The 26,487-nt window shown below is 37.1% G+C and overlaps 4 protein-coding genes and 2 long non-coding RNA genes across 10 annotated transcripts; 3 read left to right on the forward strand and 3 right to left on the reverse strand.

The window, feature by feature from the left end:
- Positions 1-183: 183 nt before the first annotated feature.
- Positions 184-3,031, reverse strand: LOC111490229 (transcription factor ILR3-like). 2 transcript variants are annotated; one of them, XM_023138772.1, is made up of 5 exons: positions 2,655-3,031; positions 1,255-1,326; positions 968-1,042; positions 711-873; positions 184-631 (listed from the first exon to the last, which is right to left on the reverse strand). In XM_023138772.1, the coding sequence occupies exons 1-5, from the start codon at positions 2,789-2,791 to the stop codon at positions 377-379; spliced, it is 702 nt and encodes a 233-aa protein (XP_022994540.1). In that variant the 5' UTR covers positions 2,792-3,031; the 3' UTR covers positions 184-376. The 2 variants fall into 2 exon arrangements, with proteins under 2 accessions (XP_022994540.1, XP_022994541.1); XM_023138773.1 differs by lacking the exon at positions 1,255-1,326 and having other exon boundaries at positions 2,655-3,029.
- Positions 3,032-5,955: 2,924 nt separating this feature from the next.
- On the forward strand, positions 5,956-10,030 carry LOC111490225 (argininosuccinate synthase, chloroplastic-like). The gene is made up of 10 exons (XM_023138765.1): positions 5,956-6,154; positions 6,405-6,463; positions 6,570-6,651; positions 6,994-7,135; positions 7,479-7,527; positions 7,644-7,826; positions 8,031-8,105; positions 8,195-8,380; positions 8,825-8,913; positions 9,229-10,030. The coding sequence occupies exons 1-10, from the start codon at positions 6,088-6,090 to the stop codon at positions 9,779-9,781; spliced, it is 1,485 nt and encodes a 494-aa protein (XP_022994533.1). The 5' UTR covers positions 5,956-6,087; the 3' UTR covers positions 9,782-10,030.
- Positions 10,031-11,941: 1,911 nt separating this feature from the next.
- On the reverse strand, positions 11,942-15,698 carry LOC111490223 (probable inactive leucine-rich repeat receptor-like protein kinase At3g03770). The gene is made up of 8 exons (XM_023138764.1): positions 14,278-15,698; positions 14,037-14,170; positions 13,147-13,387; positions 12,845-13,044; positions 12,746-12,771; positions 12,556-12,667; positions 12,123-12,352; positions 11,942-12,084 (listed from the first exon to the last, which is right to left on the reverse strand). Exons 1-7 carry the CDS (start codon positions 15,632-15,634, stop codon positions 12,125-12,127), a joined length of 2,298 nt encoding a protein of 765 aa, XP_022994532.1. The 5' UTR covers positions 15,635-15,698; the 3' UTR covers positions 11,942-12,084; positions 12,123-12,124.
- Positions 12,288-14,639, forward strand: LOC111490231. Of its 4 annotated transcripts, none has more exons than XR_002719511.1 (4): positions 12,288-12,375; positions 13,899-14,011; positions 14,090-14,194; positions 14,548-14,639. It is a non-coding gene; the product is annotated as an uncharacterized LOC111490231 (long non-coding RNA). The 4 variants fall into 4 exon arrangements; XR_002719513.1 differs by having other exon boundaries at positions 13,902-14,011; XR_002719512.1 differs by lacking the exon at positions 12,288-12,375 and adding an exon at positions 13,482-13,547.
- LOC111490230 lies at positions 15,517-15,737 on the forward strand. Its single transcript, XR_002719510.1, has 2 exons — positions 15,517-15,609; positions 15,692-15,737. It is a non-coding gene; the product is annotated as an uncharacterized LOC111490230 (long non-coding RNA).
- A 4,434-nt stretch (positions 15,738-20,171) lies between these two features.
- Positions 20,172-23,939, reverse strand: LOC111490228 (adenylate kinase 4). The gene is made up of 6 exons (XM_023138771.1): positions 23,717-23,939; positions 22,339-22,484; positions 22,116-22,235; positions 21,863-22,030; positions 21,248-21,337; positions 20,172-20,483 (listed from the first exon to the last, which is right to left on the reverse strand). Exons 1-6 carry the CDS (start codon positions 23,829-23,831, stop codon positions 20,385-20,387), a joined length of 738 nt encoding a protein of 245 aa, XP_022994539.1. The 5' UTR covers positions 23,832-23,939; the 3' UTR covers positions 20,172-20,384.
- Between the last annotated feature and the right edge of the window lie 2,548 nt (positions 23,940-26,487).

The raw sequence follows: 26,487 nt of genomic DNA on the forward strand, positions 1-26,487 counted from the left end.
TGAAGTCCTGTATTGGCTAGAGAATAACTCAATTTCATTGTCAATCCTTCAAATCTTATGCCGAACAATGGATATCTAAAGAAAAATCAGTCAACCCGAGCATAGTTCTATTAGTTGAAACTCTATAATCTTCTAAAGACGATTGTTTCTCTCAGAGCAAACTCGTCTTCTGCTGAAAAACAGTAAGGCTAAGAACTTAGGGAGTAGACTATATTGATTTTGATCAGCGGAATTTCTATAACAAAACATACATTCAAGCCAATTCAATCATGAAAATCTAACAGACAACAGAACCATGTCAGCCCTACAGAAAAACCAACATAGGAATCCTCGCATGTAAAAGCAAAGCCAGTGAAAATGGAAGAACTCTACCAAGTCAGGCGACTGGTGGCCGGAGAACGTGGTCTTGCGACGTATCCATAGTGCCCGGAGGCATAAACTTCCACATGGATACTCCTGGATATCCAATCACAGGTATGAGCTTCGCCCCAACAACATGATTTGGAGCAGAAAATGCAGGAGGGTGAGGCAGGAAACTTGGTTGAGTAATGAAGGTTTTCATTTTCTGTTTAAGGTTGTCTTTTGCTTCTTTTAGCCTCTGTTTCTCGTCTCGTAGTTCATTCTTTTCAGCCTGAACAAAGAAGAAATAGAATCAAACATCGATGGAAGATCAAACCGAACATCGACGAGTACAAAACCACATAATCTACCTTCATTTCATTGATCTTCTCCAGAAAATTCTCATTGGACTCCTCCAGCTTCTGAGCTTCATCTCTTAGCTGCAAGATCATTCGAACTGCATCACCCAAAATAACAGACTTGACAATTTTGGGAGACGTTCCATGATTGAGGATGGAATTCAACTCCAGAAACCTTTAATCAGCAAGCAAACACAAAATATGAGGCGGGGGAGGAGCGGAGCAGAGACGGGAATGGCGAAAAAGATGAATGTAATGAATCGAGATGCCTGTCATTTAGTCTATTTCTCCGCACTTTCTCTTTATGTGCTTTGGACAAAGATGCACTTGATCCAGGGCTCATCCTGTAAACAGTAAGATCACTACCATGCTATTGTAAGGGCATATCCAATATGCTAAAGTTGATAGCCACAGCATTAGAACATAACCGATGATGTTATTGTAAGGGCATATCCAATATGCTCAAATTCATAGCCACAGCATTAGAACATAAACAATGATATGCTAATCCTCCTCATAGTGCAGATACTCAACTTGGGAACTAATAATTGCTCACCTTTTCCTAGACCCAGATTCTTTTATATCGTTTAGCTTTCCATGTGCCTCATCAAAGTCTTCCCTTAAAACACTAACAACGGTACGAATGAGATCTTTTATAAAAAATGGCATCTCATCTGTCATATAAAGAAAATAAAACATATAAACATTCCACGACACTCCTCATGAATAGGCTCTAATGTTCGCATTGAGTCTAACCGTGAGATCCCAAGTCGGTTGGAGAGGAGAACAAAACATTTCTTATAAGGGTGTGGAAACCTCTCCCTAGTAGACATGTTTTAAAAACCTTGAGGAGAAGCTCAAGAGGGAAAGCCTAAAGAAGACAATATATGCTAGTGGTGGGCTTGAACGGGTAGAAATGGTATCAGAGCCATACACAGAGCGATGTGCCAGCGAGGACACTAGGCCCCCAAGGGGTGTGAATTGTGAGATCCCACGTCGGTTGGAGAGGGGAACGAAACATTCCTTATAAGGGTGTGGAAACCTTTCCCTAGCAGAGGCGTTTTAAAATCTTGTGGGGAAGTCTAAAAGGGAAAGCCCAAAGAGGACAATATTTGCTAGCGGTGGGCTTGTTACAAATGATATCAAAGCTATACACCAGGTGGTGTTCCAGCGCTGGGCCACAAGGGAGGTGGATTGTGAGATCCCATGTCAGTTGGAGAGGTTGGAGAGGGGAACAAAACATTCCTTATAAGGGTGTGGAAACGTCTCCCTAACAGACATGTTTTAAAAACCTTGAGAAGAAGCCCGAAAGAGAAAGCCTAAAGAGGACAATATCTGCTAACAATGGGCTTGGACGGTTACAAATGGTATCAGAGCCATACACCGGGTGTTGTGCCAGCGAGGACGCTAGCCCCCAAGGGGGTGGATTGTGAGATCCCGCATCGGTTGGAGAGAGAAACGAAACATTCTTTATAAGGATGTGGAAACCTCTCCCTAGCAAGCGGGTTTTTAAAAACCTTGAGGGGAAGTCCGAAAGGAAAAAACCAAAGAAGATAATATTTGCTAGTAGTGAGCTTGGGCAGTTACACTAACCCTTAGAAACCTACCTCTAATATCATGAACTACTAATCTAAAACAGAGAAGGAAAAAACATTAAAAAAAGAGTTTGAATTCAAGGCTTTTTACTTTGATACCATGTTAAAAATCTATAAGAACGAAGGCTAGATTGGAGTAGGCATCATAATCTGGTACAACTCCTTGCCAATGTAAGACGTTAGTGAATCAAATTTTGCTTAATGAAATAACTTCATAGTCCTATGTTCAATCATGTAATCTACATCCACAAGCAAACCCAGATGATAATCCACAACTCAACCAATTCATTTCAACGACATACAAATCCCAGGAACAATATCAAAAAACGAAACTCAGAAGAGATTCATGAGCTATTAGAACCTGAAGGAGGCAGTGAAATCGCGAGAGGACAAAGTGCAAACAGGAAGATCCAGTGAAGGTAGGTCACCGACGGGGACCGGAAAGTCCTCAATCAGAGCGTAATCAAATACCCAGTCGGTAATTTCAGGCGACTCCATCAGCGATCAATTGCCGGAACTGAAAATCCCTGAATTTCTGAGTACAGAACGCGAGAGATACAGCCGAGTTCCATGGCGAATGGTAGAATATATACATTGGGAAGGAAACGATGGGAAATTTGAAGAAATGGAAAAGGGAATATGAGAGAAAAATCGAAAGGGAAAATCGGATAAGAATCGCATACCGCAACTGTTCCACCGATGCTAACACCACAAGCAAAAATGGAGACTGCGAATGCGATTTGCAATATTTGTGATGCAGCCCAAGTTAAGGCCCACAGTCTCCTGTTCGCTTTCTGAATTTGGGTTTTGAACCGTCCAAATGAATTTGATATCCATTTTCACATCTAAGGGTACTCTCGCATCTAACAAAATGTCATCTTCAAAGGAACCAAAAATATTGAATTCCACCTAACAAATTGTCATCTTCACAGCTAAGTTCTCAAAAATATTGAATTCATTGCTCAAGAGGAATCCAGTAGTAATAATAATAAATACTGACAAACTCCTTCTGAATTCACCCACTTTTTGTACACCTAATTTCAAAAGCTTTATGCAAATTTATTCAAAAACTAGTCGGACTCTCAAACCTACCTTAAGCTATAATTCAATTTTTGAGTAACTATGCTATGATATATAATATTGATGTCTTGTTATAGATTATATGATGTTGCAAGACGAAAACCATGATAAGTATTATGCACACATAATTCACATGTGTTGTATGACACAAATGAAAGAAAGAACGAAATGATTCTTATTGTACGCTACGATTTTAAATATGTCATGTGCATTGAGATACTTTTCTATTATATTCGTACGAACATGTATCTTTGATAGTTGTTTTCGCTGTAATATCGCGCAGACCTTTTCCTCACCATGTCTTTCGTTGAGCTATTTTTGTTTATTTGTTTGTTTGTCTGTCCAGTAAACAGGAAGAGGGTATGCCTTCCATTAAGTGTTAGGTTATATCAAGCAGCTTTAAAGGGTGATTGGAGCACAGCCAAATCCATATTTGACACAGATTCATCAGCTATTACTAGGAAGATTACTCGTAGAGAGGGAACTGCTCTTCATATTGCTGCTGCTGCTGCTGGAAAGCATATATTGCTTTCTAGGCTTTCCCAAAATTTGCAACAAAGCTCTAATGCAGACATTAGCCCATGAAGTTGTGAAAAATCTATGGTATTATGTTGTCCACAGACTTACACCGTCAGTGCTACATGCGTTTATAAAACATCCCTCAAAGTTATTGCACGATGCTGCAAGAGTTGGAAATGTTAATCTAACACCTCGCGAGCGAGCTGTTTACAAAAGAACACCAACAACTACGAAAACAGGGCGAGGAATGGATGAGAAACACGGCAAACTCATGCATGCATGCAAGTGGCAACGCTACTTGCAACGGTAGTTTTCGCAGCAGCGTTCACAGTTCCAGGAGGCAACAACGACAAAGAAGGAATTCCTATATTTCGACAGAAATGGGCGTTTACGGTATTCGTAATCTCAGATGTTGCAGCTCTTGTGTTTTCTACAACTTCTATACTCATCTTTCTATCAATGTTGACATCCCGCTTTGCAGAAAATGATTCTTTAGTGTCGTTGCCGATCAAGTTACTGATTGGGGTACTGATGCTGTTCGTTTCTATAGCATGCATGGTAGTGGCATTCAGCACAGCCTTCATTATTGCTTATGATAAGACAATGGAGAAGAAGATTCCAATAGCCATTGCAGGGGCAGCGATCCTCCCAATACGGAGTTTTTGTTTGTGTCACTCTAGATGAATGTGTCTCACATTTGTTAATTTAGGAAATGGTCATGGGTTTATAATCCAAGAATACACTCTCCATTAGTGTGAGGCCTTTTAGGAAGCCCTGAGAGCTTATACTCAAAGTGGACAATATCATACCATTGTAGAGAGTCGTGTTCGTCTAACTATGGTATCAGAGTCATGCCCAAAGCAAAGCCACGAGAGCTTATACTCAAAGTGGAATATTATCATACCATTGTGGATAGTCGTGTTCGTCTAACATGGTCTCAGAGTCATGCCCAAAGCAAAGCCATGAGAGCTTATACTCAAAGTGGACAATATCATACCATTGTGGAGAGTCGTGTTCGTTTAACTATGGTATCAGAGTCATGCCCAAAGCAAAGGCAGGAGAGCTTATACTCAAAGTGGAATATTATCATACCATTGTGGAGAGTCGTGTTCGTCTAACTATGGTATCAGAGTCATGCCCAAAGCAAAGGCATGAGAGCTTATACTCAAAATGGAATATTATTATACCATTGTGGAGAGTCGTGTTCGTCTAACTATGGTATCAGAGTCATGCCCAAAGCAAAGCCATGAGAGCTTATACTCAAAGTGGAATATTATCATACCCTTGTGGAGAGTCGTGTTCGTTTAACTATGGTATCAGAGTCATGCCCAAAGCAAAGCCATGAGAGCTTATACTCAAAGTGGACAATATCATACCATTGTGGAGAGCCGTGTTCGTCTAACTATGGTATCAGAGTCATGCCCAAAGCAAAGCCATGAGAGCTTATACTCAAAGTGGAATATTATCATACCATTGTGGAGAGTCGTGTTCGTCTAACTATGGTATCAGAGTCATGCCCAAAGCAAAGTCATAAGAGCTTGTACTCAAAGTGGACAATATCATACCATTATGGAGAGTCGTGTTCGTCTAACTTAGCCGTGTCAATAGGGTTTTAATTATTATTATTTTTTTTAATTCAACGAAGAAATTTGAAAATTTTTATATTTTAATCGAGAATTTATACTAACGAGTTGATTAACGAAATAATTTTTTCAATTTAAATTATTATATAAAATTACAAATTGACAAGAAAAAAAGAAAATCCATCTCACAAAGGCTGTCAAGTGAAAAGGGTACGTAAGTGGATAATATAAAGATGATGGAGATGTTTCTAATATTTGGTTAAGGTATAATTAACTAATTAATTATTATGATAATTATGAATTAAAACAAAATAACAAATGCGGGGAATTCTTTAAATATATTATTAGTGGGCCGATTAATCGCCGATGAAAATGAATTATGTGTCAAAAAGACGATTAACCGTAAGATTAAGAGCGATTTCCTCGTTCATTAAGTCGTCAGTATTACGCGGCAATATAAAGATGGCCGTCGGCCGTCGAATATTATAAACCCTAGCGTCTTAGCCATTTTCAGAAAGCTGGTTGTCAGAAAGCTGGTTGTCAGAAAGCTGATTGTCAGAAGGTTGTTCTTCTCTGAGATTTGCGAAGGTCACTACCGTCGCCGCTAACACCATGGCTCGGTTAATGGGAGGCTCTCTGTTCTCATCGGCTACTGGTGCTTTTCAGCCATCCAAAACAGGTATTTCGTTCGAAATCTTCATTCAAAGAATAAGATTGGAAATAGAAATGGAAATGGGAACGGAAATGGGAATGGATATGTTCATGGTAACCTTTTTGATTTGTCTATTGGAGTTTGTGGCTACTCTGCAATGTTATTTTGAAAAGGTGGTGGAGAATATGATTCGATTGAGTTTTGTTAATCATATGTTATGGCCTGTGGGTTTTAAAGTACATTACCTGAGATTTCACACTTTTGTTTTCATTTTCAGAGTCAGTGGCGAATTATTGCAGAATATCTGGCCCGGTGAAGTTGCATTTATTCCAAGAGGTATTTGAATCAATGATGCTCTCCCTTCTGTTCTTCAATGAATTTGATCGATATCGGCCTGTTTTATCTGAATCTTGGACTTATTCAATTGCATTCGTGGGTGTAGCTGGGTGCAAAAGCGTCTGAACTTCATGGCAATGGCATAGCTAGTAACAGGGCTGGTGTTCTGCGGTCGAATAAGAACAGCGGTGAGGTTCCGCTTGCTTGCTTGCTTGATATGTGCTTAATTCACCCCCCGTCTATTGGGTAGTTAGTTCGCCACTTTTAAGTCGTTTGGAGAAGCCAAGGGAGTTTATATCTGATGGAGCTTTTAATCATGAAGTCACTCTTTTAGTACTATTTGAATAGATGGTGATTACGTTCGAAGATGTGGGTATATTTACTTTAAATGAGCAGCCTAGTGGTATATTTTGCCTTGCTTGTTTTACTCTGTGATTTAGATTTTTTATAAAATGTGCTTTTGTATTTTTCTCTTCACATCGTGTTTTATAAACTTTTAATCTTTCTTTTTGAATCACTGTTGAATACAGTTATACAGGCAATATTGCAGAGTGAGAGTGAGATCGAAACTGCCAATGGTAGAGGGACTAAAGGTCTGCGAGGGCAGTTGAATAAGGTTGTTTTGGCTTACAGTGGTGGCTTGGACACATCAGTCATTGTTCCCTGGCTGAGGTAGGTCTTCATTTCTTACACTGATCCAGAGTAATCTTGTTTATTGATCTACCCATGGACTTCTAAACTTATCAAATACTCATTCAGTAAGTGGCAGTAGTCGCATGATTGAAGAACTGAGAGATAGCTGGTACTGGCTCTTCAGTACATCTGACTTTTATGAGTTACCATTCCCTTTTTCCTGTACTGCTTGGTTTTTGCTTTGAGCTCTCAGTTGTTCTTTCTATGTCACTTGCAATTGTCCTGCCTTCCTCTTTTGGGATTTATGCAGCACTTTTTATTCTCCTTTCACCGAGTCTTAATTATTCTCTTCTATGGAAATTACCTATTGTATGTATTGCAGGGAGAATTATGGTTGCGAAGTTGTATGTTTTACTGCCGATGTTGGTCAGGTATGTAATTTGCGAAAGTAAACTTGTTTTGTGTTTTTTTATGGGATAACCCAACACTTGATTGGAAACCTTATGAAATTTATCTTTTTGCATCTTTTCGTTGGCTCATCTTGCAGGGCATGAAGGAATTGGAAGGTTTGGAAAAGAAGGCTAGAGCAAGTGGGGCTTGTCAATTGGTGGTGAAGGACTTGAAGGAAGAATTTGTAAGAGACTTCATATTTCCTTGCTTGCGTGCTGGTGCAATTTATGAAAGAAAATACCTGCTTGGGACATCCATGGCCCGTCCAGTTATTGCAAAGGTAGGTTCTAACTTGTAGTTTTGCCGCTGGTAGTCCTGATTTCTAAGTTAAATTAGCGATATGGATTTCCCAACAGTAAGTAAATTTAAGGTTCTAAGTGGCTCTAAGCTCTAATCACATTATCATGTTCATGGTTTTTACCTGTTGGTTTGGTATTTGCTAATTGCTTTGCATATCCGTTCAATATTTGGAAAAAAAAAATAGGCCATGGTGGACGTTGCCAAAGAAGTTGGAGCTGATGCTGTTTCTCATGGATGCACTGGGAAAGGAAATGATCAGGTAATGCCCTCACAACATGATCTTGATATATGACTATTTGAGTATATTCTTTCCCCTGATGAATACAATTGGTCTGATATATCTATTAGGTACGCTTTGAGTTGGCCTTTTTTGCTCTAAATCCCAATCTAAATGTGGTGGCACCGTGGAGGGAATGGGATATTACTGGAAGAGAAGATGCTATTGAATATGCCAAGAAGCATAATATACCTGTTCCAGTGACAAAGAAATCTATTTACAGTCGAGACCGGAACTTGTGGCATCTTAGTCATGAGGTAGTGCTTATTACTATTGATCGATTCATCATTCGTCTATCATCTTTTCTCTATCCTACATATACGATGCTGAAATTAAATGATTGTAAACTGAGATATTGTTTTATGTCAAATCTTTGGGGGGGTTTCTTTAAGGTGAGGGTAGCTTTTCTTTTCTTTTTGGTGTGCTTTTCACTCCGCCTATATGAATTTTTCATTGTTCCACGCTTTTCGAGATGGACTATAAATTTGATGAACTATATCAGCTGATGAAGTTGACCTGGTCTGTAGTTCTTAATGAAAGCATAGGGAAAGAATGGAAATGATGTTCATAAGTTCGCTCATTATTAACCAACCCAAGTGATGATTGTATTATAGGATATGGCTCAAAGAAACTGGGTGAATTCTGACCTCCTTTATGAATTTTATCTTTTGCTGATGTTCCTTTGTGCATTATAACTGTAGGGGGACATTTTGGAGGATCCAGCAAACGAACCTAAAAAGGACATGTACATGATGTCTACAGATCCAGAATACGCGCCTAACGAACCCGAGTAAACTTCCTTATCTAATGCCTACACTTTAATTTGATCTGAATAACTAGAAGTGTATTCTTTGCAATAATTGTTCTGTTCTTGAATCTGTCCACAACTATTTAAAAATTTATTACCAAAGGCTGTGAAAAGGGACTAATATGAACCGTCTTAAAATCAAGTTCATCTTTTGTTCTACTATACCCAGCTGGAAAATTAAGTGTTGAAATAGTATGAAAAAGAGACTGTTCTGCTTTGTTGTAATACCTTAGGCCCTTTGGTGGGTATTCGCCATTTTCTGTTCAACATGCTCAACCATGACATCACGTTCTGCAGATACGTCGAAATAGGGATTGTCGGAGGTCTCCCTGTTTCTGTCAACGGCGAGGATCTTTCACCAGCATCTCTTCTCACCAAACTAAACGAAATTGGTGGAAAGCATGGAATTGGCAGAATTGACATGGTTGAAAACCGTCTCGTTGGCATGAAGAGTCGAGGTGTCTATGAAACTCCAGGAGGAACCATCCTTTTTGCAGCCACCCGTGAGCTCGAGTCTCTAACACTCGACCGAGAAACCATTCAAGTAAAAGACTCCCTCGCCCTCAAATATGCAGAGTTGGTTTACGCAGGTAGATGGTTCGACCCTCTTCGTGAATCCATGGATGCTTTCATGGAGAAGATCACAGAACACACCACCGGCACCGTCACTCTCAAGCTTTACAAAGGCTCCGTCCATGTCGCCAGCAGGCGCAGTATTTACAGTCTTTACAGGGAAGATATCTCATCCTTTGAAAATGGGCAGATCTACAATCAGGCTGATGCCGCTGGTTTCATCCGCCTGTATGGCCTTCCAACCAGAGTCCGGGCAATGCTGGAAAAGGAGCTCTGAGCCGCCCACTCTCTCATGATCAACATACCCTTTTGCACAACAATCTAAAAGGTAATTTTAATCCGTCGAACTGTCTGGTTTTGTTTGATTGGCTGTTTTAATGTGTATACATGTCTTGTGTTTTTCTATTAGCTTGAAGCTGATTTTGGTACATTTAATTTAGGTTCACAAGGGGTCAAATTTTGTTGGGATTTTGGCTATTTGTCCATTTCTCTTGCACTTTATAACATTAGTATATTAGATATTTTAGAAAGAACGATTGCTAATATATTATTCCAAGCTAAATTAATACAACCCGAAAATATGAGTAGTATATTTCTAGGTGAACCCGTTACATTAAGACTCACAGAAATGGGTTAGCTTTAAGTACTTTTTATTTCTACGATCATCTTGAATGGCTTCATTGAAAGTTGCAATAGTAGTTACCTTAGCCATATTATCTTTCATCCTCGAATGAGGTTAATACCCTAAATGAATGAAAATGTGACTGAATAGATCCCAATCAATCCCTCTTTTGGACGGAATAGAAGAAAAATATAATTTAACTAAAAATGATCCTAATTAATTGTATGCAAAATTGCAATAATTCGATATCAATTAAATTTATCGTGCGTATAAGTCAAGTCCTATACCATACTCTGGTTTATCATTGACATGAAAGATTTTATTTTTTAAAATATTTTGAAGATAATGTACGAATGATTGAAGTATGAGTGTAAAGATATCCATTTAATCTATGGATTGTGATTCTATGTACCCTCCAGAATGGAGCGGGACAAGAACGGCATTCTCTGTCCCTAGCCCTAGCACCTCTCCAGCCCAACGTTGCTTCAATCTCGTTCCTGTCTTGTCTTGTGAATATCGAGGAAAAAGGGAATATTTTTTTTCTAAATAAATGGGTCTCAGGATGAGATTGCATTTCTTGTCCCTGCTTAGTTCTTATATATATACACACCTTTTTGTCTATATTAAAAAAATAAATTACTTTATTTAAACTAAATATGTTATAATTTTTTTTAATGGTAATAAAAAAATATAATGAAAAATGAAATCTTTACAACTAATATATATATATTTTTAAAGAATAATAGACCGTAAATCAATCCAGCAAATTACCAAAAAGTGGTTGGTGTTGGATGAAAGTCCCGATTAATTTAGATAATGATCATGAGTTTATAATCAAGGAATCATGGATCCCGGCTAATTGGGTTTATAATCAAGGAATCATGGGTCTCGGCTAATTTAAGTGGCTGGTGTTGAATGAAAGTCATTTATAATAAAGGAATCATGAGTTTATAGTCAAGGAATACTTTCTCAAAGGGTTTATAATCAAAGAATATTAGGTTTATAATGCAAACTGAATACTGGGTTTATAATCAAAGAATACTCTCTTGGTCTTTTGGGTGGTCTAAAGCAGACCATTGGTATGGTCTTTTGGGTGGTCTAAAGCAGACCATTGGTATGGTCTTTTGGGTGGTCTAAAGCAGACCATTGGTTTATAATCAAATAATACTCTCTCAATATTGTCTTTTTGGGTCTTCATTGTATGGTCTTTTAGGTGGTCTAAAGCAGACCATGGATTTATAATCAAAAAATACTTTCTCAATTGATATTGTCTTTTTGGGTCTAAAGCAAAATCATGCTTAAAGGGACAATATCATAACATTGTAGAGAGTCGTGATTCCATCCCTGCCCGTCCACATCTCCAATCTCAACGTAGGCTCAAATTATAAATATATATCTTTCACCTCGGATGCAATATTTTTAGCTTCCTATAAAGTTGAATCCTCGTGGAACTGCTTCAATCTTCTCTTCTCATTTGCATGATCCGTCCTTTGTGTTCCCAGAACATGTCCTAATTCCAGTCCATTTCTCGGCCCAATGCTCGCACTTAGCCGTTTGACGAACTATCGCCGGCGCTACAGGCCGCCGCACTCTGCTCCGTCGTTACCATCCGAGACAGTTCATCTCTACTCCTACCTCTGCCTCTGAGCTTAACCGCAATTTGATTATGAATACTACTCCTACGACTACAGAGCAGACCGCGAGCTACGCGTTGATCGAAACGCGATAGCTCATATGGAAGACTCGGAAGGATCGGTTCTGCAGTCGGTGTTCATTGGAAGTTCCCGCACGAAGAAGCATCTTAGAGTTTTTCTGCTTGAAAAGGGGCTTTTATTTATACTTGAGCGGACTTACACTTTCATATCAATGTCAAGAGATAGCATGTCCAAATTATCAATCTGTATACATGCTTATTGAAGTTCTAAAAAAAAAACTGAGTTTCTGAGAGGATTTAGACACAGTTCTTAAGAAATGTGTTTTCTCAGAAAGCACAATGAATCATTGTTGCGATGCAGAACTATATCTTTGATCAACATCCCTGACATCTTGAACTTGATTTGCATATTGCAGGTTCCAAAGAACATCCTCCATGGACGGTCGACTCATTTCAGGGGAAATGCATCTGTTCATTAGGGAAATAATGGTTGATAGGGACTCTTGTGTGCAGGTAGCTAGAATGGTTGGATCGATGAGTCGCCTCCGTCCGTCCTGGCTGTTTAAACTCATCTGTATAATCAACAATCATTTAGGTAAATCTTGAACTGAACAGTTAAAAGGAATGGAAGATCATTAAGTGTTTTGTTTGTTCTTGCTGTTGCTTAAGCCCTATGCATTACCACCATGAGTGATTAATTTTGATTTTCTCATGCCCCTTGACAACCAAATGGTACAATGCTAATAAAGCAATAATCAGAAACTTCATGGCCTACCATTTCCTTTAGTACAGAAGGGTCTTTTCTAGCAGACACAGAAGGTGCTATAAGTGCCTCTAGTAGTATAAACCCAAAGCTATAAACATCATCCTTCAAGCTCATCATTTGCCTGAGGATAGATATCCATGTGAGAAAACAGTTAACATCTTGGAAAAGAATGACCCAAATTATCACAAAAATTTCTTACCAAGCTTGTGGGCCTTCCCCTTTAGCCTACACAAACAGAAAACCAAGTAATCAGCATTTATCAATGATCCAATAGCAGCCATAATCAAGTTCTACCTACCACAGATTTTGCTGGTTCTTCTGAGATAATGGATAATCCATAATCACTTAACTTTGCCACATTATAATCAGCAATCAAGATATTGTTGATCTTTAGTCGGTTGTCGAAGAAACCAGGAATGACTCCAGTATGCAGGAAGTGTACAGCCTTGGCAACACTGATTAGAATTGCTAATCTTTCAGACCAGTTCAAAACCTTCTCTACAAGTTCAACGATTTGTTAGTCAAAAGAGAAATGTTTCTCTCAAGTAGTGGAAGTCAGAATTCATTTAGAGAATCAGTCCGAAAATGCTTCTAAATTACCAGATAGATGTGTACGAAAACTCCCATTTGGAATATATTCGGATACGAGGAAGACCTTGATGTCATTGAAGTCTTGTCCATCTCCATCAATGCAGTGACCCAAAAGGCAGACCAAATTTGGGTGCCTGAGCTTTCCAAGCATATCCAACCTAAGTTTAAGATTTCTTATTGAAAATTTCTTGGATATAAGCAAGGATCTTATGGCAACTTGAGTCCCATTCTCCAGTCTCCCTCTATATAGCTGCAAAACATATAAAAAAAGACATGATGTATATATATACTTCAACTGTTCATGAGCCATTTCAAGTGGATGAATTCTTGCAGATCATTTAGGAAATGATTCAGCATTACGAAAGACACATGCATGGGAAAACAGGTGGAAACCTATTGTAATAGAAAAGGTACACCTAGAACTCTAAAGTAACATAACTATGGTTTTTAATCATCATTGATCAAGTACGTTTCCCATTTGATGAAGAAACTTTCTATTTGAATATGTCAATCAGATATGTGAGATCCCACCTCGGTTGCGGAGGAGAACGAAGTATTCTTTATAAGGGTGTGGAAACCTCTCCCTAGCATACGCGTTTTAAAAACCTTGAGAAAAAACCCGAAAGGGAAAGACCAAAGAAGATAATATCTGCTAGCGTGGGCTTGAGTCGTTACATATATTGTTATATAAATTCTTATGAACAGCTAGTCCAAACTCCAAATGTTTGTTTCTTCTTGTAAATATATTTTCATTTTGTTAGGAGAAACCGAGCTTTCATGGAGAAAAATGAAGAACTGTCTCACTTTCACTTCCTCAGCTTATTTGGAAAATGAGCCACTCACAAACAGCTGAACTTGATCCATATTGATTGAAGTGAATCTAATGATTAGAATGTTACCTTCCCGTATGAACCATCACCAATGATAGTTGAGTCATGAAAATTTCTTGTAGCTTCATTTATCTCCTCCAAGGAAAAAGTTCGACACAATGGAAGACCTTGAATTCCTAACTTTGCAGCTTCAGAAACAAACCCTGCAAGCAGGACGCTTGGAAATGGTAAAGCTCAACATCTTTTACTCATGAAGTCTACTAATTTTGACTAAACGAATAACTGCAAATGGAACTTTAGCTGAACTTACTTGCACTTGTTAGAAGCTCAGATGAGAACCCTGCTGTTGAACTATCCTGAACTGATTTCTGCAATAAATGTTGTTCTGATATTCCTCTAGGCCAACATCTTCTACATAAAACAAACCCAATAGAAAGTAGAAGCACTGATAACAAAATTCCAAGAAGTAATCCCATTACAACTCCTGCATGTTTAGCTCTATACTGCTCCTGGTGCTGATCATGGTTCATATTCTCTGTATCACAATATGATTTTGTATGCTGTTTCCCTACATGAACAGATAAGCAATTCCCGTCTGCCTTCAGAGTTCGATTATCAGATTCAATGCCCAAGCAGGAAGGCAATCCTCCAGTAAGCATATTGCTAGATATATCAACAAACTGAAGCATGTTGCCACACTCCATATGGATCGGTAGCGACCCAGATAACTTATTCGAAGAAAGATTCAAGTGACTGATGTTGGGCAAGGAGAAGATTGTAGCAGGAGGGGTGCCAGTCAATTCATTGAATGATATATCAAGCTGTTGGAGCTGACTAAGCTGACCATATTGCTGTGGAATCTCACCCGAAAACGAGTTTTTTCCGAGTAAAACGACAATCAATGCCTTCGGTAATGTAGGCAGTGATGAATCTATTTTGTTCCAGCTCAAGTCCAGCACAGTTAAGCCATGTAATTTACTTAGATCTGGTAATTCACCAGATATGTCATTGCCAGACATGACAAGCTCAGTAAGGGTACTGATGCTCAAAGATGGAAACGAATCCTTGATCTTGTTGTTTTTCAAGCTCAGCACTGTCAGACTAGACAATGAATCAAACCAGTCGGGCATAGTATCATTGAAGAAGTTGTCATCCAGTTTAAGTGTTTGAAGCTTCACCATGGTAGAAATCTTAGGTGGGATCGAACCAAAAAGATAATTTGAGCTCAAATCCAGATATTCAAGTGAAGATAATCGATGGATTTTGTCTGGAAGTGGACCCCAGATGCCCAAAGACACAAGGCTAAGAACTCTCAAGCTATTTAGTCTTGTCAAAGTAGTGATGAATGAATCAAGAGAGAAACTCTCTGATAGCGTTTGATTTGGTATTGCAAAGCCAATGAACTCGTCGACTTTGCTTTGAGTATCACCTGCAATTCTAAGCTCAGTAACCACACTATCCTGGCATGTAACGTTAACAAGAGGAAGAAAGGACAGTGTGCAAAAGTCCACTCTGTGATCAGTCCATGAATCCAGCTGCTTCGGGTACTCCAGGTGCTTTCTCAGCTGGAGAAGCGCTTGGGCTTGCGAGGCTTGCAATTGGTAAGCTCCACCACGTAAGAAAGTGCAAGCAAAGCTGAGAAGTAAGAACAAACAATACTTCCCCATCAAAGATTCTTCAAACTATATGATCTGACCTGCTTCTTCTTCTTGTTCTTCTTGCAGCCTCTGTTTCAGAAACATCAAAATGGCGAAGGGTTTCAAGCAATCATGAAAGGAGATTGAAAATGGCTACGGGTTTGCAAAACCCACCAAGAAAAACGTTAGAAATAGAAGAGAGGGCGATGAAATGGAGTCATTATTGAAGCAAAACCCAGCGGAGACTGAGAGTATGAACACACTGGGACTGGCTTTCTTCTCCGGACTGTCATTCGAGGAAGAAATTCACAGAGCAGTGAAGGCTGATGCGAAAGTGGGCCACCTGAAGTGGACGCGTTTAGTTTTAGCACATGATTTCCTTCTCTCTCTCTCTCTCTCTCTCTCTCTCTCTCTCTCTCTCTCTCTCTCTCCTGAAAGCAATGGAAAATGGGGTATGGCAAGAATGAATGGGTGTTGGGTTGGAAAGCCTCACTCTTTTCTAAGCTGGGGGCTGCGACCAAAAGGAGAGGGCATGGCATGACATGGCATGGCTGTCAATGGAATCCAACAGGCCGCCATTATTTTACTCTGCAATTAGGGATCTAACTTGGCTTTCTTCGCATTTAATCGATACTCTCTAATGGTAAGATATTATCTACTTTGAGTCTATATTCTTGTAGTTTTGTTTTTTAGATTTTTTAAAATGTCTCATATTAGTAGGAATGTAGTCTTTATAAACTTAAGATCAACCTCTTAATTAGCTGACGTGAAATCATCATCATCTCCCAACAACCCTCAACAAACGCAACTGCTTTCTTACTCTCTTCTTCGGTTCAATTATGTATCAGGTAAAAAATCTCTTTTTGTCATTGTTTTCTTTAGCATTTGATTATATTTTTCAACTGTTTTTTTTTTATTATCTTCTTCGATTCAACTGCTGATCGGGTAAAAATTCAAACATTTAATCTTTTAGTTTTTAGTTAAACTATGAATCAGGTAAGAGAAATCTTTTGTCATTGTTTTCTCTATAAATTTTTTCAGTCCACTGGGAAGTATCTGATCTTTTGATCGAAGTATATTTCTCAACTATTTTGTTACTATCTTCTTTGGTTCAACTATAGATCAGGTAAAAATTGGAACCTATGATGTTTTAATTTTCAGTTAAACTATGAATTAGTTAAAACTTCGAATATCTATTTTTTTTAGTCAAAGAGATAAAAAACTTATTTCCAATTTTCAATTTTATTTAAAACAAATATTTTCCAACCCAATTATATAAATTATTGTCCTCCCTAAAATTAGCATAAATAATATTCCCCCATTTATAAATAATAGGAATAGGACCATATTCATCAAGCCAATATTTATTTTATGGTTGTAGCATTTCTCATGGTACTATAAATAAATGAAATATAATAATTTTAAAATAAAATAAAATAAAACATAGGTGAAGCTACATTTTTTTTATTATATATATATATATATAAAATACAAGAAATTAAGCAACTTGTTTGGATACTTCCAAATTCCAATCCATAAAATATCTATAAATAAATAATAATAAAAAAAATCCATAAAATAAGACAATTTTGTGAAAGGACAATTTATATAAAATTATCTAGTTGCAAATATAAAATTAAATTTATTTTTAATTATTAAAAAAAAAATTGCCTAGAGAACCACAAAAAGGAGGGTAAAGAAACTAAGGGATGTGCCCTATGTTTAAGGACATTCAGATTTGTGGGCCCTACTTTAGGTTTTATTACACCAAATATATTTATGATACCAATAAATACATCTCATAAGGTGGTTGTTCCATAAAATTATTAATTAAATTCTTTCTAAAAAAAAATCTCATTATTTTAAAAATTACAATATTATCTTTAATTAAAAAATTTAGAATATTAGATTAAAAAAATTTATTTAATAATTATTTTGAAACTACTTAGATAAAAATAAACTAAAATTAAAAAATCCAAAAATAAAAATTGAAAATGAGCTGAAGTCAAACATATAACTATAAAATAATATTTAAACTTAAATAGGTGGAAAATTTTGAATCTCTAATATATATATATATATATTTTATAATTTATATATATTTTTTTTATAAAATACTTTCGAGTTGAAATAAAGAATTACAAACACCGAACATAAATCTAATTTAAGCCTCAATTTTTTTATTATTATTATTATTTATGGGAGAAGTTTCCTGTTTGGGAATTGGAATAGCATAACGTCATGTCAGGATAACTGTGTGCATGGCCCGCCGCCGTGGCACGACGGAACCTTCCCTTTGACCCGGCAGTGGGTCCCACGACCCCACTATTTTTTTTTCCTTTTTCCTTTTTTTTTATTTTTTTTATTGAATAAAAAAAAGGTAATATCTCGTCAAATAGTTGTGAGATATTTTTTTCCCCTTTATATAACATTATTAAAATCTGTCTATATTTGTTGGAGAAGAGAATGAAACATTCTTTCTAACAGTCTAGAAACTTCTTCCAAATCGATGTGATTTAAAACTTTGAGAGGAAACTCAGAAAAGAAGAACTATATATGTTTATCGTGAGCTTGAACTGTCACATAAACCTTTACAGGTCATAACGCACCATTAATAACGGTGAATCAGATTGATCCGACAAAAAAAATGTCAACCCACAAATCGAGCCGAATTTTCAGTTACTTAAAAATTCAACCCAACCCCACCTTTTATAATTTGGTTTAGGTGGTTTAAGTTGGTCGAGTTATCAAATCATATGAACACTCTTAACAACTCGACCAGGTCCCCGTGAGTAGGACTTCGTCCATAACATAATCGGTAGATCCAAGATGTACTCCTACAAGTAAAGGGAGTCCGAATAGATATCGGTTGTGTTTGAAAGGTTATGAATCGACTGATAAGTCCAATACCAATATCTTGATTTCATATGTCAATGCATCGCGGGCCCATATATATATCGTCCGCTAATACACGACCAATTAATGTTTGGATAAAAATTCTTTTCGGAATCATCTTATTTTCAGGACTCACTGAAATCCCTCGGATGGTTCCACAATTAGTTCTACGTACAACAATGTGTTGAACGACTTCAACAAGTCTGCGTGTAAGATATCCAACATCCGATGTTCGTACAGCAGTATCCACAATTCCTTTACGCGCTCCATAGCAAGAAATTATATATTCCGTTAAGGACAGTCCCTCACGTAAATTGCTTTGAATGGGTAAATCAATCATTTGTCCTTGTGGATCGGACATTAATCCTCTCATACCTACTAATTGGTGTACTTGAGATGCATTTTCTCGAGCTCCCGAAAAAGACATTATATGGATTGGATTAAAAGGGTCAGTCATCCTAAAATTAGGATTCATTTCTTGTTGTAAATATTCATCGAATAACACTTTTGTCCTATGAATTATAAACTATTCATTAAGTTTTTATGAAATTAAGAACATAAAATTATAACATTTACTAAAAAAGATTGGTTTAATTGAAAAGGCAATTCATATGATTAGCGTTTTTGAGGAGCTTTGGTTAGTTCAAATGTCAAGAGATTTTTATTTTATTTTATTTTTATTTATTTATTTATTTATTTAAAACAATTATTGAAATGTTTATTAACAACAATTCAATTCTCTCAATTGTCAATAATGTTTTTATGACAATAATTCCACTGTCATATAATGATGACAAACAAATCTTTTTTTTTTTATTCCTATTTAATTATTTTAATGAGTTCTCATTCAAATACGACGAGTAAAATTTAATTAGATCTGATTGTAGTTTTTGTATATATAATTGTTCAAAACATGTCGGTCATTCGAGATTCTAAGGTTGAGTCGAATAAAGCTCTATTGAACTAGTAATGTGCTCCCGTGTTCCTATAATCCAATCTTACAATTTGATTGGGTTGGTTGTTCGGGTTGCTTAGATTATCAGGTTATTTATGCACTCCCTATGTCTAATGATAAAATGTCATGAATATCAATTGTCAACCGTGATAACACCGAGCATTAAAACAACAAATTGAACTATGTTCGAACTGGTATTTGATATAAACATCTATTAAATGGGAGAAGATTAGACCATTGGCCTTTAGGTGTTTTATCCAATGAGCTATCTTTGGAAAGACGTCCTATATGAAAACTTAAGAGAGGAAGACAATGTATTCACGAGGCTAGTTATATCGATGTGTGAATAGCATCAATCATGGCCATGATGGTTTACCATCCAAGCCAATGTAATGAGTTTACGATTGAGTGCATCTCGACGATCAAATGGGTGTAATGTGTTACTTGAGTTTACGATCAAATGGGTGTAATGTGCACCTCAACGTGTCCATGCAACATGTAATGTGTTACTTTAGTGGCAACAACACGATCACATAGGACGAGTCATGAATGGAGGGAACCATTCTTTCACATCTTACCGACTAAATGCTACTATCAACAATTTCTTGGATCATATCAATGGATAGAAATCAATCAACAAGGCAGTAAAGTAATTCATCCAACTCGATCATTTCATCAGAAAATGAAACAAAGAAATACTTCAGTAAGGCAGATTTCTAAGATCAAACTCAATCATTTCATCAGAAGATCAAACGTTTTATTTCTAATGATTCTCGACTCGTTCAGCGCTCAAAAAGTTCGATAATAGCAGCCGGAAAATGGATGTTCGAAAATTGAAGAACAAATGAGAAAGATTTTCAGACAATTCATCAGTAAAAGGAGTAGAAAGTAGTAAAAGTAGTGACCCGGGGCTCAGAAACTCCTATCATTCTATGAGAGCACTTTCTGAACCTCAGCTGTGACTTCTTTTGGAGGCTTCTCAGCGTGCAGATTAGCGACAAGACCCTTTTTGGCATAATAATCAATCACCTGCAAGCCAGAACATTTTGAAACATAAATGCAAATCCCGACCTACCTACATTTGATTGTCAAGATAGCTCAAAGGATATTTGTAACAGCTCAATTCCACCGCTAGCAGATATTGTCCTCTTTGAGCTTTCCCTTTTGAGCTTCCCCTCAAAGTTTTAAAACGTGTTTGCTAGAGAGAGGTTTCCATACTCTTATAAGGAATGCTTTGTTCCACTCTCCAACCGATGTGGGATCTCACAATCCACCACCCTTGGGAGCCAGCGTCCGCGCTAGCACACTGCTTGGTGTGCCTAGCTTTGATACCATTTGTAACAGCCCAAACCCATCGCTAACAAATATTGTCATCTTTGGGTTTTCCCTTTCGGGCTCCCCTCAAGGTTTTAAAATGTGTCTGCTAGGGAGAGGTTTTCACACCCTTGGAAACCAGTGTCCCCACTGGCACACTCCCAGTGTTTGGCTCTGATACCATTTGTAACAACCCAAGCCCATCGCTGGCAGATATTATCCTTTTTTCAAAGGCGTCTGCTAGGGAGAGGTTTCCACACACTTATAAAGAATGCTCTGTTCCCTCTCTAACCGGTGTCTCACAATATTAAAACTTGGTAAGTGACCACCATGACTTTGAATTTATTTCCTCTAAGCCCTTTACTTTTTACATGACCACTAATCGATCAAATCAACCGTGAGTCACGTAAGAAAAACGAAGACACTTTTTCAACATTCCTAATTGATCAGATCAAAAGAAAAACACAAAGCAACTGTACCGGCATGGTTTGTTTGTGAAATGCCTCCAGACGTGACTTTAATACAGCGGCGGTATCATCTTTCCGTTGAATCAAAGGCTCTCCAGTTACCTTGTACAGAAAACAAGACGGTTCAGAATATTTGCTGCAGCTCATCAAAACGCATATACATAGATGGGTCAAATATCAACTTCTATTTGATTTGTAGTCAAAGTTATATCAACTTCTAGCTGAATTCTTGTAACAGCCCAAACCCAAGCCCACCGCTAGCAGATATTGTCTGCTTTGGTCCGTTACGTATCGCCGTCAGCCTCACGGTTTAAAAACGCATCCACTAGGGAGAGGTTTCCACACCCTTATAAGGAATGTTTCGTTCCTCTCTCCAACTGATGTGGAATCTCACAATCCCCCCCCCCCCCCCCCCCCCCCCCCCCCCCCCCCCCCCCCCCCCCCCCCCCCCCCCCCCCCCCCCCCNTTGTTCGCTTTGGCCCATTACGTATCACCGTCAGCCTCACGATTCTAAAATGCATCTGCTAGGGAGAGGTTTCCACACCCTTATAAGAAATGTTTTGTTTCCTCTCCAACCGATGTGGGATCTCACATCTCTAGTTTAAGTAACGTTAGGAAGTTTCTTACATCGTCAACACCAGGAGTCTTTGGAGGAGCAAATTTGGTGTGGTAACTTCTGCCACTGGATGGGTGTATCCATCGCCCAGTGATCCTCTCCTCCAAAATAGCATCATCAATAGCAAAGTTGAGCACCTTATCAACTTTCACTCCTTGCTTGTCAAGCACCTCATCAAGCTGCAATGGAGTAACTAAGAAGTATAATACTCGCAAATGGCGAAGAAATTCGAACATATACGTTAAATTTCAATGAATCTTGCACCTTTTGTGCTTGAACTACGGTTCTTGGAAATCCATCAAGAATGAAGCCTTTCTGACAAGAAGGTTTCTTCATCGCTTCATCGATGATGCCAACAACCAAGTCATCAGACACGAGTTCACCCTACAATATAGAACAATTAAAAACTTTAACGAGATAACAAAGATAAGATTAGAATGAAGCATGGAAAAGAAACAAAGAGCAGAAAGCATAAGGGAAACTCGACCTTATCCATAGCCTCTTTAGCCTTGACACCAAGAGGAGTTTTAGCAGCAACAGCAGCTCTTAACATATCACCAGTAGCCAAATGACACAAGCAGTAGTCATCCTTGATGATTGGTGATTGGGTCCCTTTACCTGATCCGGGTGGACCTGCAACACACCAGAGTTTCATGGTTATGATTCAAATCACCACAACATACCATACAATGCAATGAAAACCCAAACCAAACGACACGAGGACAAGCTACATATAAAGAAACTAAGAATCTTTGCCCACTAGCTGCCTTCTACTCCTTTAAAAGTAGCATACAACTCGATCCATAACCCTCGCCATATTAGTTTCCCTTTCCGTTCTAAATTCTTTTACACCATTAGATGCCTTTGGAATCACGAGTTTCTCAATGCATAAACACCTTAAGTCTCTATAATCCCTTTCGGCTTCATTTTTTCTCCTCAATTCCTTTATCATTTTCAGTCCTTAGCATAGTGCTAGGCATCAGACACAATTTTTCTTTATCAACAGCATCGAGATCTTCCAATCTCTCCTGAAACCCACAGTTCGAGAGTTACACAAACTCAGGCCAAGAAGATCCTCTACCTGGTCCCCAAACCCCCCCACCCCTACATCTCTTCCCTCCGAGGCCCTTCACGCAACAAAAACAAGTCCTCACCTCGGACACGGCTCCCCCCATTTCTTCACACGCTAACATTCATACACTTAGCAATTTGAGGTCTATCACACAGATTTCCAATAAATATGATAAGGAGTAGGAAACAAACATGGCAGCCAAGTTATATCCATTATTATTAAAGCTTTACAAACCATTATGCATTAATTCAATGAACTATCATGTAATCCATTGTACTCTTAAGTGTTTTACAATGTGCAAATAGATATTAACTTGAACCATGTGCAGCAGCAGCTCATAAACTCTTTTAGTTCATTTACTCTTTGTTTTCCCCCCGAAAAGTTCGTGATTCCATACTGAAAACAATAAGAAATTAAAAGGATAAAACACTAGTAATTTTCCATCCGACAAAAATAATATGTTACTGAACAACAACGAAGATAAGTTCCTTTTTCATCTAGATCTTCATAGAACTTAAATCCCTAAACCTTTTACTCGAACCTAAATCCATCATCCAAGGTAAAAATCACTTGAAAAAAGAGTAGAAATCCAGATTTTGACTCAATAACCAGGAAATTTGGAAGAAAGAACAACAGGACATAAGATTCACAGATGCAGAACCCCTGAGCCATTTGCATCAATCCAAGGCCTCAACTCCACAAAATTACCACAAACCGACACACGAAAACCAAACATAAAGCCATAAATCGAAGTCTAAAAGCATAAAAACCTAGAAAATCCAAGTAAGAATACCGATGAGAATGAGGCGCTTGTCAGGCTTCGAGGAGCATTTCATACGACGGAGAAGCTCCGTCATGAGATCCACGGAGGGCACATCTTCCAAGGCCACTGCCGAATTGCCCGCCATTGATGCTCTTCTCTGCTCTGAAGCTTTCTTTTTTCTTTTTTTCTTTTTTTTTTCTTTTTTTTTTTTTTTGGTGTTCTCCTCTTAACGGATTTCCTAAAGAGAACCCTAAAGCAGAGATTTTGAAAGTCCAAAGCAAAAGGATGACACGATGCTTAGAACTAAAGCACGGTCGACGGTCGTTATCGTCTTAAATGACTATTATACCCCTCGACTTTGAGTCCATGCTTTCTTGAAATGACAGTTATGCCCCTGCTTTTGACCCACGAATCTACGGTTCCCTCGAGATTGACGAGACTGTTTTTGTCCGACCAGAATTTTCCACGTCCCCTTTAAATTATTTTTTAATTAATCAATTAATATTAAATGCTCTCTTATTCTAATTTATTTTATTTCCTAATTTGATTAATTAATTGAAGATTGACTTATTTATATTTATTATTATATTATTATTTTTACTTGGGTCAAGAATATTAAAAAAAAATCAATTTAGGTTGGGTTATTTATTTATTTATTTGAATTATTCAAGTTCAAATAAAATTATTATTAAATTTTAAATACATATATTTGATTTATTTTTTATTTTTAATTATTTATTTTTCTAACTACTTTTAAAAATAATATTTAATAAAAGGTAAATTTTCAAAATTGAAGTATGAATGGTAAATCTTAATTAAATATTTAAAAATAAGTAAATATGTATTTTACCCATTACCATTTTATTTTTATTACGAACCACGAACCAACTCATTCCTGGTTGGGTTAAGTTAGGTTCACTGTTTAATAAATATTGTTTGAGTTCGAAAAAATTTACCGCCCGAACAAGTGGGTTAAGTCTAATAAATGTCATAACTCGACCCGACCCAACTCATGAATATTCCTAACTTGAGTTATATCATATTTAATATAGATTTTCTTATAACATAATTATTATTATCGATATTTATTTAGACTTAATAAAGTTATAATTATACATTAATTATTAATGAGAAATTAATTTCAATTGCTTTGAATTGGTTTTAATTTAGAATAATTAACTAATTATCTAATTTAAATTATTTTGTCTACAACCAACCTATATAATAATTGGAAAAAAAAATCCACTCCAATAATAATATTGGACTATTTTGATTGGTTAATAAACATATTATTTAAATTATTAAATAAAATTTATAAAATAAATGCAAATATTTTATTCAGATATTGACAATTAAACGAAACTTTATAAAAAAATGAAAACGAAGGGGAGGTTGTGATAAAAATATTAAATTTATCTTTTTTACTGTGAACGAGAGAACTTTAATATTTTCATTAAAAAAATATATATCAAAGAAGTTATTGATTATTTTCATGCACGTCATCATCTGAAAAAAAAACATTAGCTATTCATTCATTAAGACGAGTCTCGGGAAAAGACAAACAGAGAAAAATAAAATAAACGTTAACAGTTAAGTTGTGGTCGGTGTAGCTATGTCTAAATGCGTAATTTTTATAATGGTTGATATGGTAAGTTAAATTTGGTAAATATTATTATTGTATTTGTCCTCACAAGGCAAGGGGTTTGGTGGGTAGGTGGTTAATTGGTGGCTTTTCTTTCTCAAGTTACTTCCCAAGGGGGGTTGGTGAACTCCTCAAAATTAGGTAACTTCCGACTTTTATATGATACCGTCCACGAGGATTAACACGACTGGTAGTTTTCGGATACGAGATATCCATCCTAGTCATTATGGACGCATTTGTCCAATAAACATGTTTTGAAGGAATTAATGGCTAAATAGGAGGATTGACACAGCTAGTTTTAGGGTATGAGATATCCATCCTAGTCATTATGGACGCATTTGTCCAATAAACATGTTTTGAAGGAATTAATGGCTAAATAGGAGGATTGACACAACTAGTTTTAGGGTATGAGATATCCATCCTAGTCGTTATGGACACATTTGCCCAATTGACACGTTTGAAGGAATTTATGACTAAAATTGTTTTAAACTTAGAACTTTCAAACATTTTGTTAATATTCTAGAATTTATATTTTTAACTTCTAAAAGTTACCTTTTTTGTAAGACTATCTCCTTTGCTAACAACTTCTCATTTCTCCGGGTACTATCGATTTCATCCATATATGAGGTATCATTTTGTAAGTTTAAGGATATTTTTGAATATTTCAAAAAGTTTAAGGATTACTAGGGTTAAAATTAAGGGTACTTTTGAAGTAGGATGATTGCGAGTAAGTTGTACAAACAACCTCGGAGTCAGCCAAAGCCAAGGACACAAAGGATGATCGTGATGCCGTAGCATACCCCGTAACAGAATGCACGAGCAAACGTAACATCTGTCCAGTTCAAAATTGAAACTTACCAATAAATTCATCACTAGAGAGCATTTTACTATTCTATGTAGAAGGTAAATAAGTCATTGAAGCATAACTGGCTGAACTTTGACCATAATGATGGGTTAATTTCTTCGGTAAAAGTTCTTGTAGTTACCTTTGTTAATGTTCATCAATCATGAACAATAGCAAAAAAACAGCAGGTGAGGGATTAGAATCCAAAGGAATAAAACCAAACTGAGAATTACCAAAATCCAGTAACTACTGTCCACACATTGCACTCACAGATACAAATAGGTGTTATATTTTACTGTGGAGGAAAAAAAACAA

This window comes from Cucurbita maxima, unplaced genomic scaffold (genome assembly GCF_002738345.1).
Source record: "Cucurbita maxima cultivar Rimu unplaced genomic scaffold, Cmax_1.0 Cma_Scf00015, whole genome shotgun sequence".
NCBI lineage: Eukaryota > Viridiplantae > Streptophyta > Magnoliopsida > Cucurbitales > Cucurbitaceae > Cucurbita > Cucurbita maxima.